The 23764-nt window shown below is 37.2% G+C and overlaps 3 protein-coding genes across 10 annotated transcripts; 1 reads left to right on the top strand and 2 right to left on the bottom strand.

Moving 5' to 3' along the window:
* Window positions 1–287: 287 nt before the first annotated feature.
* LOC110826229 (Acyl-CoA N-acyltransferases (NAT) superfamily protein) lies at window positions 288–9880 on the bottom strand. 5 transcript variants are annotated; one of them, XR_015813864.1, is made up of 7 exons: window positions 9364–9880; window positions 8371–9102; window positions 4406–4713; window positions 4056–4173; window positions 2394–2586; window positions 1580–1777; window positions 288–1360 (listed from the first exon to the last, which is right to left on the bottom strand). XR_015813864.1 is itself a non-coding variant. In XM_088209154.1 (3 exons), the coding sequence occupies exons 2-3, from the start codon at window positions 9036–9038 to the stop codon at window positions 4443–4445; spliced, it is 939 nt and encodes a 312-aa protein (XP_088065280.1). In that variant the 5' UTR covers window positions 9039–9102; window positions 9364–9879; the 3' UTR covers window positions 4305–4442. The 5 variants fall into 5 exon arrangements, 2 of the variants coding, with proteins under 2 accessions (XP_088065280.1, XP_088065281.1); XR_015813862.1 differs by having other exon boundaries at window positions 2394–3448; XR_015813863.1 differs by lacking the exon at window positions 2394–2586.
* Window positions 869–3893, top strand: LOC110826228 (Protein kinase superfamily protein). Of its 4 annotated transcripts, none has more exons than XM_088209153.1 (7): window positions 869–1008; window positions 1188–1375; window positions 1598–2038; window positions 2133–2237; window positions 3035–3157; window positions 3267–3465; window positions 3579–3893. In XM_088209153.1, the coding sequence occupies exons 1-7, from the start codon at window positions 942–944 to the stop codon at window positions 3599–3601; spliced, it is 1146 nt and encodes a 381-aa protein (XP_088065279.1). In that variant the 5' UTR covers window positions 869–941; the 3' UTR covers window positions 3602–3893. The 4 variants fall into 4 exon arrangements, with proteins under 4 accessions (XP_088065279.1, XP_021912524.1, XP_021912523.1 ...); XM_022056832.2 differs by having other exon boundaries at window positions 1598–1796; window positions 1875–2038; window positions 3267–3893; XM_022056834.2 differs by having other exon boundaries at window positions 942–1050; window positions 1598–1796; window positions 1875–2038; window positions 3267–3893.
* Window positions 9881–18211: 8331 nt separating the features above from the next.
* On the bottom strand, window positions 18212–20493 carry TBL27 (TRICHOME BIREFRINGENCE-LIKE 27). The gene is made up of 2 exons (XM_022055518.2): window positions 19832–20493; window positions 18212–19721 (listed from the first exon to the last, which is right to left on the bottom strand). The coding sequence occupies exons 1-2, from the start codon at window positions 20151–20153 to the stop codon at window positions 18607–18609; spliced, it is 1437 nt and encodes a 478-aa protein (XP_021911210.1). The 5' UTR covers window positions 20154–20493; the 3' UTR covers window positions 18212–18606.
* Window positions 20494–23764: the final 3271 nt, after the last annotated feature.

Consider the following 23764-nt stretch of genomic DNA (forward strand, 5'->3'; position numbering starts at 1 on the left):
AAAATTAATCTTTATCTTGTTATCAATGAAAATGTAATATCATATCAAACAAAAATAATTAGAGCAGTAATAATTCTTCTACATACTTCTGTGTAATTACTCTATGCTTTGAACCTAGACAGAACTGGTACTATTCCCCACTTCAATCCTAATGATCCCACCAAATCAATTACCATTTTTAGCTCTCTTGCTTTAAGATATTTAGAAAAAAAAAAAAAAAAAGAAACAAGAAGAAGAAAACATACTACTTAAATATTAATTTGGCCTTACAGGGGAAGGTAGAAAGGTAAAAACTGGCAAAGTAATTCTTCAATCAATTACTTGAGAAAAAATATTAATTGATATACACGTATATGCATACACATATATATACATATATAGAACAAATGAAAGCACCCTTTCAACGGCTACCTTGCTCTCATAACAAAAGCAAACAAACTTGAATAGAAATGGAGGGAGAGGATTGCAGTTTCAATTTCCTTATCAAACAAAAAACACCCCCACCATCACCCATCGTAAGGTAAGCAAGCAAGCAATCCCAACTTTACCACCTATTTTCTTTTCTTTAAGTACATCTTTTTTTTTTCTCTCTAGATTAAGGTTGTTGAAAAATGTTGTTGGGTATTTCTCTAATCTAACTTCACTTGATTTCCACGTACTTCTCTGAGGATTTTTTAGCACTCTCTACTACTATCTTCTACACGTTTGCTATCTTTTCCATTTTTCTTCATATTTGTTTGAACAGGCTAATAAACCCAGGACAAGTTATGCCAAAACTTTGATGTTTTTGATACTACCCTCTCTAAGATAATCCATGACATCAAATTATTTCCCTACTGCTACTTCGACTAGATTTTCCCATCAGGAACTTCTTCTCCATATAATGTAATCTGCAAATTCAAGTACCAAACCAAGAATTAGATCCATCATTCAAGGAAGAGATGCCTTTCGGGTTGGTTTCGGCATGGAACAAGCGGCGGAGAAGTAAGGCCCATGAGACAGACCCTTGTATGTTTCTTCTTCAATTTCTTTTTCTTCTTCTTCTTCTTCTTCTTCTTCTTCTTCTTCTTCCTATCTTTTTTCTCCATGTCTTAAGACCGGGTTTCTAATATCAAAACCGAGAAAGCATGTCTTTTCAGAATAGTCTTTAGTAGGCTAAACATCAACTAACCTACCTAACTTCTCAGGGGTTTACAAACCGGCGGAGTATTGGCAACTTGACAATCAAACATCCAAGTCCACAAAGCGACACCATGGATCATCGGTTTTCACTCTCAAGGAAATGGAAGATGCAACATGCTCTTTCAGTGATGAGAATTTTCTCGGAAAAGGAGGGTTTGGCCGAGTTTACAAGGGAATTCTGCGGTCAGGAGAGGTATTTTAGTTTCCACAATGCTGTGATACTACAAAATAATTGTTTCTACATGCTACATAATAGGCATGTTCCCTCCACAAAAGCAGCAATGATTTCTACACTAGTTTCAGGAAGAAAGTTCTCAAAATAGAACAATTATTATTATTTCAGCCAATAAAGATAAATGACAGATAATTAAAGAACCAAAGAATAGTTAACACATACATTAATTTTTTCTTGGAGGTTGTCGCAATCAAGAAAATGGAGCTGCCGCCATTTAAAGAAGCTGAAGGGGAGCGCGAGTTTCGTGTAGAAGTCGACATCCTGAGCAGACTTGACCACCCAAATCTGGTTTCCTTAATAGGCTACTGTGCAGATGGGAAGCATCGGTTCCTAGTGTATGAATACATGCAAAATGGAAACCTGCAAGATCACCTAAATGGTTGGCCCACCGCACAATATCTGTTTCTACACCAGCTTTCTTGCGTTGAATGTTTAAGCATGTACAAGTTCATTACAGGGATTGGGGAAGCAAAGATGAGCTGGCCTATAAGGCTCAAAGTGGCACTTGGAGCAGCAAGAGGACTTGCTTATCTACATTCAAGTTCTTCTGTTGGGATTCCAATTGTTCATAGAGATTTTAAATCCACTAACGTTCTGCTAAATTCCAACTTTGAAGCAAAGGTAATTACCTTTTCATCATAGTGTACTTATTGGAGGTATTAATATCAAACAAAACATACATAGCTAAAACTTCGTTTTGATATTTCTTTTGTAGATATCTGACTTCGGATTGGCCAAGTTGATGCCAGAAGGCCAGGAAATTTATGTGACTGCTAGGGTTCTTGGCACGTTTGGCTATTTTGATCCTGAGTATACATCGGTACAACTCCTTATTCTACATTGATTCTTTGTTATATTGTTCACAGATTTGAAAAGGGGCTAGTTTTCTGTTATTATAATTAACAGTAGAAGTTTTGAAGTGCTTCCCCTTTTGGATTTACAGAGAGTTAAAAAGCTGGAAAAAAAAATCACTTACTGAAAGGAGAAAAAAAGTGATTTCATGATTAGAAGACCTCAACAGAATGAAATGAGTGTTGCAGCACTGACATAAATTGTATCCTTGTGATGTAGGCCGCTATAACCGATCAGATGTTGATATTTGCATCAGTAGAGACAAATAGGCTGCCAGGATAGTAGGGCCATAGTTTTTTCTAAGAAAGCATATAGGCCTGTTTTTTTGAAAGAGATCCCAAATTAGATGACCTAAATAATTTACTAGTTTAGCTTTCAAGCTGATATTCATGTGTGATGTGTGAACTTAGATATATCCCGAACATGCCCAAGGTATATAATGTGTTCAGATCCAACTGGAAACCATCACATTTTCCAAATACATCAAATGAAAGGAGAAAATAGAAAAAAAAATAAAACAATCAATTATATGTAGAGATTATGCAGTTTTCAGCCAACAATTAAATAGAAGGAACTGTAATCTGTTGTAAATCTTGAATCACACTTAAGTTATTTTATTGTAGAAGAAGATTTCTAGATACAACATCTTATCCTATTAAAATTCAATCCAATTTCCAAACAGAGTCTGAATTCTTGGATATTCGTGTTTGCTAAAATTTAGTTATCTACCACGCTTTGACTTTATTTTTCTTTGCTGGATAGTAGACAGGGAAACTCACTTTACAAAGTGATGTTTATGCATTTGGGGTCGTTCTTCTAGAGCTACTGACTGGACGCAGAGCTGTTGACTTGAACCAGGGGCCAAATGATCAAAACCTGGTATTACAGGTAAGAAAAAGCTTCTCATTTGAATGAAATCTAATTCCCAAGTTCTAGGAACACCCAAAGATTAACTCCAGAAAATAACAACATGGATGGTTGGTCCTCTATGTTTCAGGTCAGGCATATACTGAATGACAGAAAGAAACTACGAAAGGCAATAGATCCCGAGCTTCCCCGCAATTCATACACCATGGAATCTGTAGCCATGTTTGCAAACCTCGGATCTCGCTGTGTCCGTATTGAAAGTAGCGAGAGACCCTTGATGTCTGATTGCGTAAAAGAACTCCAACAAATAATCTGTACAAATTCAAAAGGTTTGGGTATAGCTATTCCCACTTTCAGAATGGTCTAGTAAGCCTAGTTTTTTTATCAGGATTGAAGCTTTCTTATATCAATAATAAGGAGTCCTCTTATCTTCTTCCAATAGGCTCTTCACACTTAAAGCTTTAGAAGCTCAGGGACTCATGTCAAATAGTATCATTAAAAAAACCAGAGGAAATATTCCTCATATGTCTGGTTGGAGTCAGCAACAAGCATCAGCATTTTTCCAAGTATGTATATAAGGAAAAGAGTCCATACAGATTGTACTATATAAATACAGGAAACATCTAGTCATCACCTATATAAAGTTACTTGTGTTCTTAAATTGATTCTATTACTACCATACTAATAGAATCATTTTATTTTTCATTCATTTCCTTCTTTATAGAATCTATTTATATTCATTATCTGTTTTTTTTTACCTTCTAACTGGGTCCAAAAGTGATGCACAGTGCAGTACTCATTTAGTTCATTTTATGGCTCGGCTTCATAAGATATACAAAATTATTTCATTCTTTCTCCAAGTTCAGACTTAAAATAAGACAGATTGCATTTGCTGAAACTCGTGAGATATGATACTTACCTGTAACAAAAGATGTGTCTACCCCACAGAGTTAATTAAAAGCAAGGAGACGGCAAACCACCAAATTGACTTCAAGGAAGAACTAATGCAATTTTTGATTGTTGGTTCATGCCAGGACCTGAAAATAAAACTATTTGAATAAGAGGCACCAAATAGGGTAAGAACTGACATCTGATCATCTCCTACTAAACACTGAAATTTAAGAAGGACAATTTAGACTTCCCTGAAATTAAAAAACAAATTAGAAAAGAAGGCAGAAGAAGAGTACTGTTAATATAAAACATACAAGAGCAATTTACAGATGGAGGGAGATTCTTGAGAAGAAAATATTATGCAGGAACTGCATGTACCTTAGAAATTTGTGCTATGATTAAATTACATATTTGTTTATGGAGTAAGCTGCTCATCAGAAATGAGCATATCTAATTGTGAAAAGCTGCCAAAGACTGGTAGCTTTTTGCACATCAAGTGTTTGCGTCTCTGCAACATCAGAAGGATCAAGATGCTATCTGTCTTAACAATGTGGTATCCTGCTTTTATGTACATGTTGAATGGAGCTACATCAATCATTCTACAGTGCAAGTACACCTCCTTTGAAGAACTCATCTGAGATATTAGCTCCTCACTTGCCTTCAACAGATGCCAACCAATGCCCTTCCTGAAAGTTTCGGGATATTAAACTACTGCATCAGTCTTGCTTAGTATACTGTAGATAGATGTTAATGATTATTGAGGCACGAGGAAAACAATGCATCTCATAAACATAAAAAACAAAATGGAAGATTCACATAATTAGTAATGCGCACACATCATGGACATTAAAGGCAACATGGGAAATTTCAAAAGAACTACTTCTACCACATCCACCATGTTCACTACCATCTGTTGAAATGCGTACTGGATTCCTCTCTCTTTGAGAGAAAAAGAAGTATCATTAAGAGAAAGTGCTGCATAAGTACATTTATAAAAAATCAGAAGTCGAAAGAAAATCAGGTTCTGTAGGTCCTCATGATGCATTACGGGATAACCTACGAACAAGAAGTTAGGGAACTAGGACCATGTATCTCTAGTTCTAGCAAATGAGAGTGAATGCCTCTGAACACAAGACAAGTAGATGATTAGGAGATACACTCTTTAGGATAATTGGCAGCTCTTTTCCCCTTTCTTGCCTTGCAGTGAGAGTTCTGCTCTAAATAGCTTAAATATGGAAAGAGAAAAAAAATAAAAACAAAAATAAAAAGTAATTAAGGGAGAGGCTTTGCTCTTTGAGATATGCTTCTATGAGAATTGAAAGGCCATTGAATTCTGAGAGCCAGATGATATCAAAAGTTCACCCAGAACTTCCTGTTTTCAGCAGTGGAGCATGCATCTCTGGAAATATCCACCTGTCACTTTGACAGAAAACCAACAAATCAAGCTAGTCGTATACACCCCAATCATTGAGGTTTTCAAAGAGATGGATGGATTTTTTAAACCACACTGCCTGTAAAGCTGCTTTCCATAATATCAGTGACTGTGGTTTCCTTTACCCTTGCTACAGAGAGAATACTGGGGCATTTAATCCTTAAAGGACTTCCATCACATCAATTTTCCTCCCAAAAACGCATCATCTGTCCATTGCCCACCTTAAACACCAAAAACTCTACAAAGGGAATCCAATCCTTCCTGATTCATATCCAAACATGGGTCCCATACGGCTTTCCACCTCTTCCATTCCTCCAACCCTGCCTTCAACCCCAATTTTTCTCTTTGCAAGTTAAATATCTCCCAACCATTTTGCTGATAGAGGTTTATTCATCTCAATTGAGGATCTAATGGAAAGCTCCCCTCTCTCTAACCTGCCCTCTGGCTAACTTTCCAGTCACTCAAAGTGATAGCAGCATTGGTCCTCCGAATCTTTAGCAGCATCAAACCGACTCCAAGGTCATTGCCCTTGGTGGAAACAAGATAGAAGGAGGCTCTTAACTAGAGTTAATCTCCCACCTTTCCCAAGAGGAAAATTTCCTCTTTCCATTAGCCAGCCTTCTCTTCATCTTCACAGTTACAGGATCCCAAAATCATATCATTACTGAATCTTTCTCCTGAAGGCAAACCCCAATATTTCAACAGCACCTTACAAGTTTTGCACCTAAGCACAGCAGTATGGTCTTCCACATCAATGCCTTCCCCCAGAAGATACCAACTCAGGCTTTCCAGCTTAACCCTAAGCATACCAGAGTCCTTGAGAGCCATGGTGGAGCATGGCTCTTAAACCTGTCTATTTAACCTCTCAAAGTACTGTACTTTCGAAGTTTCCAAAAAGTTGATTCAACCACAGTTAAATGTTAGGTTATCATGGCTTATCTATGAAAAGTCTTCTTCAATCCGTACACAGCATAAGGATTTGGAGAAATTAGGGAAGCAATATCTTAACTGCCAATATCGATGTTTCATTAATCTTTCTTGACCTTAAAAATAAGTGAGGGAGTTTTGACTTAAACACGATGTACACTATCTTTAGTAAGTTGATAAGCGCAAAAATAATTGGAGAAAGATATTTAAAGTTGGATACACTCCTACGTAGTTGTTTCTCAGTTCTTGATGCAATAATAGGGAATATTGAGAAAATATTAGCTCAATTTTGGTGGGTCAGAGAGCTGATGAAAGAAGAATACAGTCGGTAGCATGGTAAAAAGTGTGATTCTCTAAAAGACTTGGGGGCATGGGTTTCGTAATCTGCAGTATTTCAACCTTGCTTTTCTGGCAAAAACAACTTGGTGGTGACTGGAGATTCTTTGTTGGCTAAGATTCCCAAGAGCCAGGTATTTCCCAACTTATCTTTTTCGCGAGCAAATTTAGAGAAACATGCCTAGCTATGCTTGGTGTAGTATGCTGAAAAGTCATGACGACTCAAAGAGAGGTTTGAGATGGCAGGTTGGAAATGGGCAGATGATCAGGATCTGGCAAAATAAGTGGCTTCCACACCAGCCAGGTTATTAAGTTCGGTCGCCTGTTACAGGTTACATCCTGAAGCCAAGGTGAGTGAATTAATTAATCGCCATACCACACCATCATAAAGATCTGGTTTGATCAATGGTATACTATTGCCTTTTGAAGCAAAACAAATCAAGAGTAAACCATTGAGCTTTCAATCCACAGAAGACAAGGAGACATGAGAATATTCAATATGAAGATTATTCAGTGAGGAAGTGGCTATTTTAAAGCTCTAGACTAGAAGAATGGTGGTGAAGCACAAGGTACATCTCTTTCGAGCTCTTCATCCCAATTTAGCTGGAAATATATATGACAAGCAAAATCCCACAAAAAGTCCAACGCTTCATATGGGGAACATCTATAACTCACTTCCAACAAAGGCAAACATAGACAACGCATATTAGGCAATTGGACCCCCTCTATCCGAAGATGTGGAAAGGGGGATGAAACAATTGACCATGTGTCAAGAGATGTCCATTCGCAAAAGCATGTCGGTATGCTTCTCTCTTGGATTAGATGTCAAGTGATAATGGGCATTTAAGAATGGATTGTGAAAGAAATGGGGGGAAAAGAGCAAAAGCTTAGAGTTAATTTATATGGTAGCACGGGCAACATGGGGGGCAGGTGGCAAATTGGTTTTTCATAAAAATGAAACTCCTTATGTATTCTAATCTCAAAGGCGGTGGAGTTGCAAGAAGAATATCTAGCTGTTGCATCTCTTCTAGATATGAATCTGCCTTCTAGTGGTTTTCCTATGTCATGGATGCCTCCATCTTTCCCATATGCAAAGGTGAATATTGATGCATGCTTTACAAATCAAAAGGAACTAGGGATGGGTATTGTTGGCAGGAATCATTGGAGCAAAATAACGTTTGTTGCTTTCGATAAGACAAATGAGGGTTTTTCTGCAATTATGACCAAAACATTAGCTTTGAGATGGGAGATGGTTTACCTACTCAAATAGTAAGAGTCAAGATCAAACTGAAGTGGGAGTCCTTTTGAATGTTATCATAATTTCAGGTTGGATTTTCATTGCATTTCATTTTCTTTCGTTTTGTTTCATCTCTGGATTTTGTAATTCCATATTTCGTAGCATTGCTTAGACTAGGAGTATAATGAGACTGTTTATCATTTGGAATGAAGAAGCACCTCATGAGGGCTTCTCACTAATGTATTGCTGATTTATATTTAGTATAAAATTTGACTTTTCACCCTTTAAAAAACATCTATCACTGCACTTGTTTACAAGCCAGGATAAGAGAAACATACCATCAAAAACAAAACAAAAGAAATAATTATCATAAAAACTCCACAATCTGAAGTCCCAGAATGTAAAACATACCTTCTCAGCGGCTTTTTCACAGTCATGTTACAGATATAAGGCGAATTCTTGGGAGGAGTAGGTGTAGGAGGAGAAGCATTAGCACCCCTTTTATCAAAGGAAACTTCCACAGTCCCGGCCAAAACTTCTCCCTCTTCCGCGCTCTGTCCCCTCTGTCTATAGAAGGCAATAAGGGTGACTGCATGAGGCAATAAGGCTCTCCTCTCTATTAAATACTGCTTGACCAAGAACCTCAAGAGAGACTCATAACCCAAAGGCAACAGCATTGATTCTGCAAAAGACTCAGCTAGCAACTGGACAGTGAGGTCCATCTCCTCTGGCCTCATTGCCCGAACTAACATGAACCCAGATTCAAGTTCTTGGTAATACCCGAAGCTCTCGAGGATTTTGAGCTTTTCAAGCTCTTCATTGCTTAAAAACTTACCTGTCCTAAATGGTTCCTCAAGAAATGAATAGCTTCCTGTTGTACTTGTTTCCGATGATGGAGAAGAAGAAGAGGAGGAGGAGTGAGAAGATGAGAAGACTGAAGATTTAAAAGTGTAACGGCAAGATTTATGGAAAGAAAAAAGAGGTTGTCTGGGTAGGGTAGCTGAAGGGGTGAAATGCAGGGTTTGGTTGGGTTTTTGAGGATCTAAGGAGAAGGAAAGTGAGATAGTTGCAGTAGCCATGGACGAAAAAAGGAGGAGTTGCTTGGGTTGATTGGTTGCTGATGATCACAGGGTGATATGCATCCTGAGAAGATAATCAACAGTCAGCAATTTTCGTTGAAAACAAAAGTCAACTTTAGAATTTACTTAATTTGTAGGAGATGAAAACTAGGAGTGAAATTGGATTTTTATTTATCAAAAAAAGAAATTGGCTTCTTAAATTTTACAGAGCAAATTAGTTAACTAATCACACACGTGGCGACATTTCATGGATTAATTGACATATAAAAAATAATTTTAAACTTAAAAGTTAAAAATTTATTAAAAAAAACAATTAATTACTGACCAACGCTGCAACTCATCCCTTCTGCCCCACGTCGACTCCATCCATACTTATACTCTACCTCGCCTTCATCGACGACAACGTCGGGACCATCTGCGCCAGCACCGACTGCCTCCTTGGCATTTCTCCTTTTTAATTTACCATAAATAAATTTTTAATTTTTTAAAACCCATATTATGCTCTGTTCTTGTAGATTTTTTATTTTAATCTAGAGCAGATTACAAGTGTTCTCGAGAGGAATATGGAAAGTTGCAGAAAGAATTCTCAAGGGCCTCGTCCAGGACAGCAAAGATGAAATTAAGCTTGGAAATCGATGTAATTAAGTTCCAATGGATGTGTTTATACACGATGTGAACAGAGATGTGGAAGATAAGTTCTCTTTCGCATTTCTCTGTGAAGAGTATATGAGGAAGGAATGTGGCGCGGGAGTAAGAAGAAGAAGAAGACGGCCCCGGGAGGTGATACGGGATTCAGGGAAGTTAGGGATTTTCTTTTTAAAAAAAATAATCCAACTGCTATGGCAAATGTCAGTGAAAGCATAAGAGGAAGAAGAAGAAGAAGAAGAAGAAGAATTCGGGCACGTGTTTTAGGGATTCAGGAAAATTAGGGGTTTTTATTTTTAAAAATTAAAATAAGCAGCTAATCTATCAGAAAATGTCATATATTTAAATGTCAATAATAAGAGATTAATTTAAACATTATTTAAAAATGCAAAAATTATTAATGTAAAATTAAAACAATAATTAAATTAAACAAAAATAAATAATATAAAAATTAAATTTATATTTTAACCCCAAAAAAAAAACAAATATAAGTATAACTAAATACCGAAACATACGTGTGTTAGATTGGGTTTTTTAATAAAGATAAAATAAAAACCCATAAATAAATAAATCTGATAAGTTACTTGTTCGGTGGGAGATCAATTTTATATTTTATATGTTATATTTTATTAATCAATATATTTATATTTTTTATTTTATTTTTTAAAAATAAAAAGTAGAAGTACATATATTAATTTTATACTTAATTAATGAATAGATTTGATATTATATGTAATGACTAAAAAAGGGGAAAAGAAAAAAAAAATTTTGAAGAAACGACGCCGTTTTGAAGAGGGGAAAACGATGTCGTTTTGGGAGGGGGAGAACGACGTCATTTTGGGAAAGGGAAAACGACGTCGTTTTGGGTAAGTTGGGAGGATATGAATGGGGGTCAGGAAGGAAAGGGAAGAGAGGAAAAAAAAAAGAAAAGAGAAAAGCAGGGAAGGAAGAGAGCGGGAAGGAGGAAGGAAGAGAGCGGGAAGGAGGAAGGAAGTGAGGGAAGAAGGTTCCAGAAGAGAGAGAGAGGGGAGTCGGAGCAGAGAGGAGCGATAAGGGAGAGAGAAGAGAGTCGCGGACGACGAACGGTGCGATCAATAAGAGGAAGGAAAGTGGAAATGGAAGGTACGGTAAAAACTTTAGTTGTGTAGGTATTGGGTGAGTTGTGATGCTATTTGCAGGTTGCCGAGGTCAGGAAGTCCGTAGGTAGCTGGGCGGAGCTGAGAGGTGGAGTGTAGGATGAAATGGCTGAGACGTTCATGGAGGAGGCCGTGAGAAGGAGAGGATGGCATCGTTGGAGCGTACAGGAGATCTATGAGAGAGAGAGAGAGAAGGTTGTGTGCGGTGAGTGTGAGCACTGAGGGAAGGTCACTGAGAGGAACAGGGAGTGAGCAGTTTGGCGTGTGGGGGGAAATCCGAGATGACGAAGGGAGTCGTGTGCAGGAGGGGGGGTGCAGAGAGAGTCGCGAGCGGAATGAGCAGGAGAAAAGAATTCGGTGAGTGTCCGGTGAGAGGGGTGAGTGTGGGGAGTGTGACAGTGTGAGTTTGGACTGTGCGACAGTGAGAGGGACGTGCGTGGTGAGTGGGACGGTGTGAGTTCGGACTGTGAGAGGGAGGGGACTATGGAATAGAAATTGACATGTATGAAAAGTTTCGGATGAGGGAAGAGGCTTATGGAACCGTAGGGAGAGGTCGGTTTAGCGAGGGATAAGGATGTAGTTGCTGGAGATTGGGATAGCATAGGAGGGGACTATAGAGTATGGTTTAGGGCGAGAGAGTAGGGACACGTTGGTAGGGGTATAACGGGAGTGTGGTGAGGGGAGAAAGTTTGGTCTAGTTACTATAAATTTAAATGTTGGCAAGGGAACATCGCCAGCATGTGCGAGAAGTCTTAGTGTGCGTGTGGCCTAATAAGGTCGAGAGGTAGTGTAGTGAGCCTGAGTCACCGATGTTGGTGACGTGCGAGAACAGATTGTGTGTGTGTGGGCGGGTTGTATGTGTGCGTGGCCTATTGGAGTCGAGGTGTGGACAGATGGTGTGTGTGCGTGGCCTATTGTGGTCAAGGTGTGGGGTAGTGAGCACGAGTCACCGATGTTGGTGACGTGTGAGAACGGATTGTGTTTGTGTGTGGCCTGTTGAGGTCGAGGTGTAGACGGGTTGTGTGTGTGTGTGGCCTATTGGGGTCGAGGTGTGGACGGATGGTGTGTGTGCGTGGCCTATTGTGGTTGAGGTGTGGGGTAGTGAGCATGAGTCACCGATGTTGGTGACGTGCGAGAACGGATTGTGTGTGTGCGTGGCCTATTGAGGTCAGGTTGTGGACGGATGGTGTGTGTGCATGGCCTATTGTGGTCGAGGTGTGGGGTAGTGAGCAGGAGTCACTGATGTTGGTGACGTGGGGGAACGGATTGTGTGTGTGTGTGGCCTATTAAGGTCGAGGTGTGGACAGGTTGTGTGCGTGCGTGGCCTATTGGGGTCGAGGTGTGGACGAATGGTGTGTGTGCGTGGCCTATTGTGGTCGACGTGTGGGGTAGTGGGCATGAGTTACCGATGTTGGTGACGTGCAAGAACGGATTGTGCGTGTGTGTAGCCTACTAGGGTCGAGGTGTGGACGGATTGGGTGTGTGCATGGCCTATTGGGGTCGAGGTGTGGACGGATTGTGTGTGTGCGTAGCCTGTTGGGGTCGAGGTGTGAAGGAGTGAGCATGAGTCGCCGATGTTGGTGACGCGCGAGAATGGTATTGTGTGTGTGAGTGGCCAATGGGGTCGAGAAGTAGAGATGTGAGTATGAGTCGCCGATGTTGGTAACGTGTGGTAATGGTCTTCGTGTGCGTGTGTGGCCTCTTGGGGTCGAGGTGGTAGATATGAGCTGCCGATATTGGTGACACGAGATGGTGGTGTGTGTGTGTGGGTGACCTATTAGGGTGGAGTAGGAGAGAAGGGCGTACGAGTAGTTGATATTGGTGATGAATGTGAACAGGGGCGCTTAGGGTGTGACTTCGGCTGGGGAGTCACGTGTGATAGGCACCCGAATAGTCTACCAGGGTAGGGGGGCTGGTGTTGTACTAGGGTAGGGTTGAGGCACGAGGTAGGTGGTATAGACAGGGTACTTATGGGGGTACTGGAGTTGCTGTTGCTATATATGTTATTGAATAGCTGGTCTTTCTGAGTAGGTAAATAACGGTTAGTTGTAGGGTGGTTCGAAAGCATGACTTAAGTAGTGTAAGAGAAATGCATATAGATATACTAACTGTATTGTCCTGCATATTATACCTGCAACTTGGTTTTTATCGTATTGAGTTATGTGAACTCACTTTTTGTCGTTTTCCAGATGAAATAGGAATGTTGTAACGCCAAAACAATTGGGCATTTTTGTAATTTTATTATTAATTTTATTTAAAAAGTTTAATTTAAAAAAAAAAGAGCGCCACGTCAGCAGCCACGTCAGCAGCCCTGGCCAACCAGGACCTGCCGCGTGGAAAGACCACGTCGACCCGGGGACGGGCCACGTTGGCGATCCGCGTGCGCGCGATCGGACGGCCCAGATGCGTCCCCGCGCGCACGGACGGCCCAGATCAAGCGTGCGCACGGACGACCCAGATGCAATCGCACGGACGGCCCAAATGCACGTGCACGGACGGCCCAGATTCAATCAAAAACGGACGGCCCAGATTAAATCAAAATGGACGGCTGAGATCAAAAGACAAAAGAGTATAAATAGAACCCCCACACCTGACCACAAAAACCCTAACCGCCTGCCCTCGCCGGAGAAGACGAACCAGACGCTGGAGGAGCCGGCCGCCGCCGCACCGGAGAGATTTTCGACCGCCGATCGAGGTAAATTTCATACCCCTGACTCGTTTTTCCACGTTGAATTCCCCTGTGGCCAAATCGGAGCCAAAATCTCGGCCAAACGGCCGGAAAACACGGCCGAAACCCAGCGCCGCCGCCGCGTCCCTCCTCGGTTTTTGCCTCCGATGAGGCCCTTCCCGGCCTCCGTTTGATGCAATTTTTATATCACCGTGATCACCATTCTTTTCTCTACAGGTTGATCGGAGCCGAATCACCAAAACACGAACCTCGCCGGAGAGCCGCCGCACCCGAGAGCACCGCCGCCGGTAAGCTTCGATTTTTCGTAATTTTTTGGCCCCCCGAGGGCCCTAAGGTTGTTTTAGCACAGAGACCGATGTAAGTGTGGCCGAATTCGGCCGAAAACAACCAACCCAAGGCGAATCGCCGCTGCTTGCGGCGGCGCCGTCACCGGAGCAAGGTGGAGCCGCCATGCCGGAATTGCGATATTGGCCAAAAGGGGCCCTGGGCCTACTTTGGAATTTTTTGGAACACGTGCAGGTACCAGTAGTGCGTTTCAGTTCCCCGGAAAAAATTCAGGAAAAATTAGGGACAGCTTGTAGGCGCACTGTGAAGCCGTGTTCGGACCCCGAAACTAGTAAGGACCCCTGACCCTATTTCCTATCACGGTATTAAAGTTCAATAATGATAAAACGGTATTTCTTGAATCAACGAATGTGTGAAATTGCTTAAGGTCGCTAATGGAGTCCGAGTCTAGTGTGTTGTCGGTTAACTGTTATTTGGCCTATTTTACAGTTTTAAATACAGTATGAGGTCTGATGTTTTCATTTCATAGTTTCGTGTGCATATTTTACTGTTTTATTGATTATGGGTTGAATGACTGAGAAACCAATGCTGTATGTTGTCTTGTTTGACATAAATTACTGTTTTGCTTGTTTGCGTGTGAATTGATGATGCTGACTGAGGGAAATGGGAATGAAAGGTTATGTAAATTGATAATTGTATAATGTGATCAGCCTGACTAGATATCCTGGGAGATGGTGGACGGACCGGGTCCGTAGGAAACCCTACCGGGATTGTGGTCTCTCATACCAGACGGGGTATGGAGACCCTATGTGTTTTAGCGCCCATACCGGACGGGGTATGGGAACGGCCCGTTTCACCCTCATACCGGACGGGGTATTGAGGTTTATAGTTTTGGCGCCCATACCGGACGGAGTATGGAGACGGCCCTGGAATCTGATTACAAGTGTTAAGGGTTCACGGGTAGCGGGACTCCTATGGATCCCCATGGATACTAGTAGGCTGGTAAAAGATGAAAAATATGTTGTGTAATGATTGAATTACAAAAGGCGTGATAAGTATTATGTTATACAATTTATATGATTTCATGATGATGATAATGTTATTGCTTTCGTATATTGTTTTATGAATTTCACCGAGGTAAGTGGATGGTAAAGGTTTTATTATTGATAAAAAGATTTGTGGTAAATTATGCTCCATTGGTCTTTTTGTGTTTTCTACCCACCTTTACCTCTGTGACGGTAAGATATCGTGATGTCTTTACTGGGCTAGTGTAGCTCATTCCTTATTTAATCATTTCAGATCAGGAAGACATTGTTCCCGAGCCCGTTCCGCAGGAAGACGACGAAGGGGACGCCTAAAGACTCCATAGTCATATTCATAGCTTTTACTTTCGAGTTTCTCTTTTAGTTAGTTTGATCTTTTATATTTTGAGCACGTTTTTGGTTTTAGTGTAAGGGATGTTAATCGAAATTTTGACTTCGCTTCCGCATTTGACATTTTTAATACACATATTTCATTTTAAATTTCCGGGGCCGTTACAAATGTAGCCGAGATCTGAATTGCTGGGTACGGAGTCTAGTCTTTAGTGCCATCGGGGCAGGGTCTCCTTGTGGCGGGTTACCGCCTGTAAAAGTTTATATTAGTATGGATGTTGACTTGGTTGAAGGGTATGGTATGGGATGTCATTGATGTATTTCACCTTGAGTTAGAACAATGTAGTTCTACCTTGAGTTAGAATAATGAACTGTGAACTAGTTTTGCTTATGGGGAATGCTATTAGTATGAAACTGGCGTGTTGGGTCATAGAATTGTTGATCGTATGCCGTTGAAAAAAAGAAGAAAAAACAGGGTGTTACATTAAATATATAAAATTAAAAATAATAGTAGCTGATTTTCAATAAATTTACATTTATTATAAATTATTTAAAAAAATATTTATTTTAAATTAAATAATGATGATATAAATTTAATGTCTATATCGATAAAATAAATTAATTAATTAAATTAAAGTAAATATTTAATAATTTAAATAATTATCATAAATTAATTTTTGTGTTTGTAATTTTTTATGATTTTTGAGTAAAAATTCATACACATTCACTTTTGTAATAATATTTCACCTTTAAACTATTTTTTATTTATTAATTTAATAACATTCACACAAATAAAAATATAATTATCTAACAAATATAAACATAAAAGGGAAAAAAAGTAATCGCCATTTAACCTTGTAGCATAAGATCCAGGGAAGCTACGTATAATCTGTAAGTTGTTTATATCAATTTCATTGCTTTGAAATTAATTTTTATATTTTTAAGCTAAATATAATCAAATTAATCTGCAAGTATTGTTGATTAAAAAGTGATTCAATCATTACAGATCCATTAAAAGTAAAAAAATAAAAATAAAAATGATTTTTCTCATAGATTAAACTCAATTCATAATTATCTGTGATCTGAATTAATTACTTTTTAATTTGATAAGATAATATCATATATTTTTTAAAAAAATATTATATCTTTATTTTTAATAAGAAAAAAAATCGCCATAGTTATCTTAACTAAGAAAAATGAGTTACCTAAATTTTCAATAAAATAATAATAAGTTGATAATTTAGCTTAATAATAGTATTTAATGATTTTACTATTAAAGATGAAAATTAAATAAAATACAATTTCAATTAAAGTCAAAAAATATAGAATATATAATTTCATCATAAATACTTGTTATAAATTTAATCTATAAGATAATTCATACACGAGTAAAAAAGTAAGAAGTACAATTTAATAAATAATTTAATAATAATAATAATAATAATAAAGTGTTAATTTCATTAATCAAACAAAATAATATTGCTCATCTCTAGAAAATTCTTATCAAAATATTCATTAGATCCTCAAACCTAAATTCCTTACCTTAAATCTTTAAGGATGTCTTCAAATAATCCCAATGCACATCTCCATTAAAACCTTGGTCTGAACCCAAGTGTTCTTCTGCGAGATCTTCCCTATAATTTTCAGTAGGATTTCAGCTTGAATTCAAATACTTTAATTTCTAATAGGGTATCTCTATATTATTGTTGTTATGATCTGCATGTGTTGAATCTGTAATGTCATATAGTTTCAAATCAAGTTACAATTCTCGTATTTTTATTATCTCATATCGTGACATTAATTCATTTTGAGCGTACATGTATGTAATATTATCTTATGAGTATAATCATGCTTTCACTAATTTCTGTCAAATGAATCATTTCATATTGTATCATAATTATAATTTTATATTATTTATAGCGTAAAATTAATCATCAAATATGTTATTCGTATCATTTTACTCGTATGATCACATTCTAATCATGTCATTTCATAACAAAATTACTAAGTTTGAGTCATGTTGTATTGTGACATTAGTTTGTTATTAATGTATTCTATTGTGACAAAAATATTTTCTCTAATTTTCATCAAGTTCTAGAGTATGATATCAATATTAAACAAGCATAAGTATTAAACAAGAAAATAAAATGAGCAAGTTTTCAAATTTGAATTATAAAATTTGACTGCAATTCTCGAAAAAAAAAAAAAAAAAGTCGTTGGCACAAGATGACTCATTTGACATGATCTGTATCACAACATGATCATAAATTGTGACAAAATATTTTATAATTCTTCCCTTGATGGTAAAAAATGTTTTATAATTTTACTTAACTTAAAATATTTGGAAAACATGTTTAGTACCACATTCGACTATAATTTTACAATTTAGTAAACACTATCTTAGAAGTTAGAATGCTCAACAATCAAGATGTATACCGCACACATATGTACTTGGTGATTGTTTAGTCAATTGGTATAATACAAGTTACTACAATGCTTTTCTTATTGTGTCATGTTACGAAAGTAGATCGTGTTAAATTTGTCATGTTATGTGGTTTTGCGGGAAACACTACTTGTAAAACTAAACCCTTACCTACTCTCCTCTATTCAATCTTCATATACAAGTTAAATAAAGTTTTCATTGTACACCAAAAGCAGCAAATGGGTCCCAAGAACGTTAATAAAAGTGGGTAGATAATGTTGGCTTTTGAAAAAAGTTTCCCACTAACCTGCTCCTTCATAATCATTCCTTTGGTTTGCAGTCAAAGGTGAATTAGGTGGGCGTTTTAACATTAAACAACATTCATTACATTTTGGATGCTTTCTGTGTCACCGTCACAATGAAGCCTGTATGGAAGAATCATTATCATTAAGTTTAGGCATATTTCTACTTTTGAAATTGAACAATTCAATTCTGCTAAGCTGGCCCCAAGTTCATAAATATACTGATTTATACAAGCTAGACAAGACTAAGTGTTGAATCAAAGATACAGAAATTACCTTCTAACAAGTTTCGTACCAGAAAAATTTGATAAGCACGAGACAAAACCAAACAGGTCCAAGATTTCGATTGTGAGATTTAAACAAGAAACAGCAGAACTTGTACAATCTTACACAATTAGTATATTCTATATTCTAGCCAAAATTCGTGGAACCCTTTATGCAATCATAAATAATTAACTCTCTTCGGATTCACTTGAGACATGATTCTTCCCCTATATTCTCATTACCTCAATCAAAAGGAAAGACCAATAGAACCAAAGAATTCCATCAATTCTCATCTTATAATTGTTCTTGGGAAACAACAAGCACGATTCGTGTAAGGAAAAGATAATCAACAAACTGAAACAAACCCATATCCTCTATGGTTTTGATACTGTGATGAATCATGAATCATGGATCATGAATCATGATTCATGATATGAATCATAAATCATGAATCATCCTCCTCTTCTTGATTGAACCTCCCACCTCTTATAAACCTCCAGTAATATCTGATTCCAAGTATCGACAGGCCCAGGCAAACACCAGTGAACACAATCATTATGCACATGTTCTGGAATTCCATTAGCAAATGGATTAGCATACATATAAGCTCCAGGGTGGCCATCAGGCCTTAGTGATGATAATCTGGTGATATCCAACGCCTCTAGCCGAAAACCCTTAAGTTGCTTACCATTCACTTTCATAGCTTCCACTTCTTCAATCTCACCTTTTCTCATTTCAACATCAGTTATTTCAAGCACTTTCTCTTCCTCCTTGTAAGGCTGTGTCTGATTACAAGCACCAAGACTGTCCCACAGGCGGCCCTCGAAATGTGCAGGCGAAAATGTGGTTAAGATTACATCAATTCCATTACCATTACCATTTTCTCCTCTCCTTTCAACTATGGTCTTAAGGGTAGTCCTTATAGCTTTTCTAAACACATCGAAGAACCCAATCTGGGTATGATTGAGTCCAATACATAAATGGCAACCTAATACAGAATCACCCTCAAAATAAACTGCTGGGTGTAGAAACCAATGCCCAATTGATAACACAATCATATCCATTGATTCCAAATCAGCAGCCCATCTCTCATCAACAGAATCTAAAAATAGCTTATTATGATCTAGACCAGAAGCAACTGATTTCTCAATACCCTTAACAAGAAAAGGTGACCAGTAAACTGATACAGTAATGTTGTGAGAATCAAAATGCCACCTGCGAAATTTGTTATCTTCACCATTTCTGTAAATAAGATTAGGTGTAGAAACAGTGGCGAGCATGCAAAGAAGGGACTCTAATTGATTCCTGGCCATGGAATCACCAACAAAAGCTAAATGCTTGTTTTCAAGTAGCTGGAGAAATCTGTTTGGATCAAACCTGGGAAGGTCGCATTGCCGGGGTTTCCATCTCCAATATAGATAATCAAAATCTGGCCTGCCATGGCTGATGCAATTTTGACCTTCCTTGATTGTGCCACAGGTGGTGGTGTTATATAATGGACCCATTTCGTCATGTATCCATTCGCCGTCGGTGTAGTCACATAAAGCTTCATCGCTCCTTTCCTCCTCTGCAAAATCAGAACATCGTTAAAAAAGAAAACAGAAAAAACCCAACATAATGAAACAAAACCCCGTGAATATCAATCTAAGAAGAGAGAGATTTGATATAAGCATGTACCTTTAGAGAAAGACAAGGAAGGTAACAAAGGAACAAGAGGGAGGGAAGAAGAAGAAGAAGAAGGAGAAGAGTTGATATAAATATGGGAAAGGTGATAAGAAGGAGAACGAAGAAGGGGAAGTGGGTAAAAATATAAGCGAAAGAGAGCAATCGAGAGGAGAACAAAGATTGCGAAAGAGAAGAACTTTCTGTTGGGAGAGTGAGATTGAGAATAATCCTTGAATGGGTTTCTTGTTCCCATTTCCAAGCTTCCTTTTTCTCTCATCTTCTCTTGTTCTCCTTCCCTCTGTCCTCTCTTCTCTAAGTTCCTCAGCAAACCCATTTGTTGGCCCAAATAGGTATAAGACTCAACATGGGTGTCTCTTTCTTGGAAAAACACAAGCACGTCACAGAGAGAGAAGAAGATGATGATAAGGTGGAGGAAGGTCAATGTTTGAGAGGGTAACTTAGTCAAAAAAAAGTAAGAGCAAAGGAGCTAATCATCAGTGTGGTTGAATATTTTCAACTGGTTGGTTTTCCTTCCAGGCTTTCACTGTTTGGTTAAATGGAAAAGAAAAAGAAAATGGTTAACACAGGGGTTGTATGTTCAGGGTCACGAGAGGAGAAGAGAAAGGAAGAGAAGGTTGGTTAATGGCGGTATTCCAGTAAGGAGGAAAAGAAAAAGTCAAAACTACCCCTCTGAAAATTCGGAATATGAACTGATTGAATTTGTAGTGGGTTTTTATTATGGTAAACTATCGAGCCAACCAAAACTGACCGATTGACTTTTAATTCTCAATCCCTCAAACTCAATTTGTTATTTTGTTTAATAAGGAAAGTGATGTCATACAAATGATTTATTATGTATGAAAATAAAATATATACAACACCAACTTTTCCTCATTTTATAAGAAATTAATATTAATTATTTTTGTTAATTTGTGAAATATAATAATATTTAAATGAAAATATATGGATAAACTAAACTTTGCATGAGTAAAATCATGTAATATGTGACTTAAATAAAATTAAATTTATTTTAATTATTTAATTGCGTTAACGTATTTTATTCATTAATTTTTTAGAAGTTTTTTATCTATTTATTTATTAGTTTCATGTGAACTAATCTACAACCACAAGTGTGCCCAATTTTTTTTATGATTAAAATGCAAATGAATTTCGATAGATCTATCATGTCACGTACATTTAAAAATAAAATAATTAAATTTTATAAAAAAATAATTTTTAGTTGAATTATTTTTTTTTATAAATAAAAATATTAATTTAAGTTTTTAACTCATTCTAAATATAAAATTATGATGATTAAAATGAATCAAAATTTTAAAAAATTTATTATGTTTTTGGGGACAAAAACACATCAAAATAACAAGTTACATATAATATATATGTGTAATAGTGGACACATTTATGGTCCACGTTTTTTTATTTGACGGTGATATATCATACATATATATTTTATTTTTGGAAATATATATATATATGTACATGGATCTAAGTTGATGTGATATTAAGTTGCACATTTTTTTTTTTTTTTTGGATTTGTTTCGTACCAAATTAAATAATGACCACTTGATGTTGCGACAATAATTTTTGAAACGCGGGGGAAGAACCAACACTATGTAACATGACCTCTTACCTAAAAGCTTCCCCAAGAAATTAAATAAACAATCTGAGATGCAGATATTAGTGATTATTATATTTTCGTTTTTTATTAAGAAAAATATGTATCGTGATTATTGATGTGCGGACATCATCTGTTTTTCGCCACGCAAATCTAAGTTACCCAGTTGTATTCTGGCTGTACGTAAAGACACGTGTATGTATATGTGTGTGTATAGTTGTATAATTTTGCCATAATGTTTTTCTTTTAATGAATGCCCATTACAGAGAGCTATATATGCACCGAAAGGAGATGGAATCCAGGACAAACTATTTATTAGATTATGTTTGAAATAATAAAACTATTAAATATATGTATTAAAATCGTATCATATTTTAACTGATTATTACTATTCATCTATTATAATTAAATTATAATAATATATAATAAATAAAATAAAATTAAAGTGGTAATGTTGATAATTATTATTTATTTAAAATTTTAATATAAAAATAAATTTACTTTTCAATTGATGCCAAATGTATATATTTATTTAATTTTTTAATTGATTATAAACTCTAAAACTATACATTATATAAAATCTTAATAAGCTATTTGTTTCATATAAACTTTGTAGTATTTCCACTTTTATAATTTGGTTTAAATGGTAATGATTCGTTGACTTTAAGTCAAAAGGTTGTGATTGTTTTTTTACTAAGGAGAGTTTCTGTAACGGCTCTAGAAATTTTAAAAAAAAAATGTATGTATTAAAAATTCTAAGTGCGGAAGCGAAATAAAAATTTTGATTAATATCCCTTATACAATAACCAAAACGTATTAAACGTATGAAAGAATAAACTAACTGAAGCAAACACTAGTAATGAATGCTATAAATAAATCTATAAAATCCTTAGTCATCTACTCGCTGTCTTCCTGCGGGACGGGTTTGGGAACCAAGTACTCCTGATATGAAATGGTTAAGTAAGGAATGAGCTACACTAACCCAGTAAAGACATCACACTATCTCATTGCCACAGGAGTAAATGTTGGTAGAAAACAAAAACGACAAATGGAGCATAATTTATAGTAAACTCATTTATCAATAATAAAAACCTTTACTGTCCACTTACCTCGGTGAGGTTCATGAAAGACAACTTATGAAACACAATAACATCATAAATATTGTAACGGTCCCGGAAATTTAAATGAAATATATGTATTAAAAATGTCAAATGCGGAAGCGTAATAAAAATTTTGATTAACATCTCTTACACAATAACCAAAACGTACTCAAAACATGAAAGAACAAACTAACTAAAAGAGATACTCGAGATAAGAACTATAAATATAGCTATGGAGTCTTTAGGCGTCCCCTTCGCCGTCTTCCTGCGGAACGGGCTCGGGAACAATGTCTTCCTGATCTGAAATGGTTAAATAAGGAATGAGCTACACTAGCGCAATAAAGACATCACACTATCTCACCACCACGGAAGTACAGATGGGTAGAAAACAAAAATGAGCAATGGAGCATAATTTATAACGAACTCGTTTATTAATATAAAAAATTTTATTGTTCACTTACCTCGGTGAGATCCATGAAAATGACATATGAAAGTAATAATATTATCATCATCATGAAATCATATAGACTTTATAACATAACACTTACCACACATTTGCATTTCAATCATTAAACAACATATTTTCCTCATTTACCAGTCTACTAGTATCCATGGGGATCCATAGGGGGTCCCCGCTACCTGTGAACCATTAACATTACAACCTGATTTCAGAGCCGTCCCCATACCCCGTCCGGTACGGACGCCAAAACCATGAACCTCAATGCCCCGTTCGGTATGAGGGTGAAACGGGTCGTCCCCATACCCCGTCCGGTATGAGAGACCACATTCCCAGTAGGGTTCCCTATGGACCCGGTCCGTCCACCATCTCCCAAGATATCTAGTCAGGGTGTCCACATTATCCACTTCAATTCACATAACCTTTTTGCATTTTTCCTTAATCTCATTCATCCAATCATACAAAACATATAAACCAGTAATTGAGACCAAATAAGACAATACAGTACCGGGTTCACCATAATACAAACCATAATAAAAGAAACCATAGTTCATGCATACGAGACCATAACATAATTACATCAAACATCATGCTGCATTTATACTGGAAATTAAATCAAACAATAACAGACCAACACTGTATCAGACTCGGGCTCCATTGGCAACCTTAATCAATTATACATCTATAAAGTCACACAGTACAGTTTAATTATTTATTTAGGTTTAATACCGTGATAGGAAATCGGGTGAGAGGTC

Source organism: Carica papaya, chromosome 8 (genome assembly GCF_054855325.1).
Source record: "Carica papaya isolate Zhongbai chromosome 8, ASM5485532v1, whole genome shotgun sequence".
In the NCBI taxonomy this organism is placed as follows: domain Eukaryota; kingdom Viridiplantae; phylum Streptophyta; class Magnoliopsida; order Brassicales; family Caricaceae; genus Carica; species Carica papaya.

Excerpts from the sequence above, each read along its gene's own strand:
- LOC110826228 (XM_022056831.2), top strand. The coding sequence starts at position 942 with ATGCCTTTCGGGTTGGTTTCGGCATGGAACAAGCGGCGGAGAAGTAAG. Across the intron at positions 1,376-1,597 it reads GAATTCTGCGGTCAGGAGAG|GTTGTCGCAATCAAGAAAAT; the intron begins GTATTTTAGTTT and ends TTTTTCTTGGAG. Across the intron at positions 3,158-3,266 it reads ATCAAAACCTGGTATTACAG|GTCAGGCATATACTGAATGA; the intron begins GTAAGAAAAAGC and ends TCTATGTTTCAG.
- LOC110826229 (XM_088209154.1), bottom strand. The coding sequence starts at position 9,038 with ATGGCTACTGCAACTATCTCACTTTCCTTCTCCTTAGATCCTCAAAAA. Across the intron at positions 4,714-8,370 it reads GTGAAAAAGCCGCTGAGAAG|GAAGGGCATTGGTTGGCATC; the intron begins GTATGTTTTACA and ends CGAAACTTTCAG.
- TBL27 (XM_022055518.2), bottom strand. The coding sequence starts at position 20,153 with ATGGGTTTGCTGAGGAACTTAGAGAAGAGAGGACAGAGGGAAGGAGAA. Across the intron at positions 19,722-19,831 it reads TTCCTTGTCTTTCTCTAAAG|AGGAGGAAAGGAGCGATGAA; the intron begins GTACATGCTTAT and ends CTGATTTTGCAG.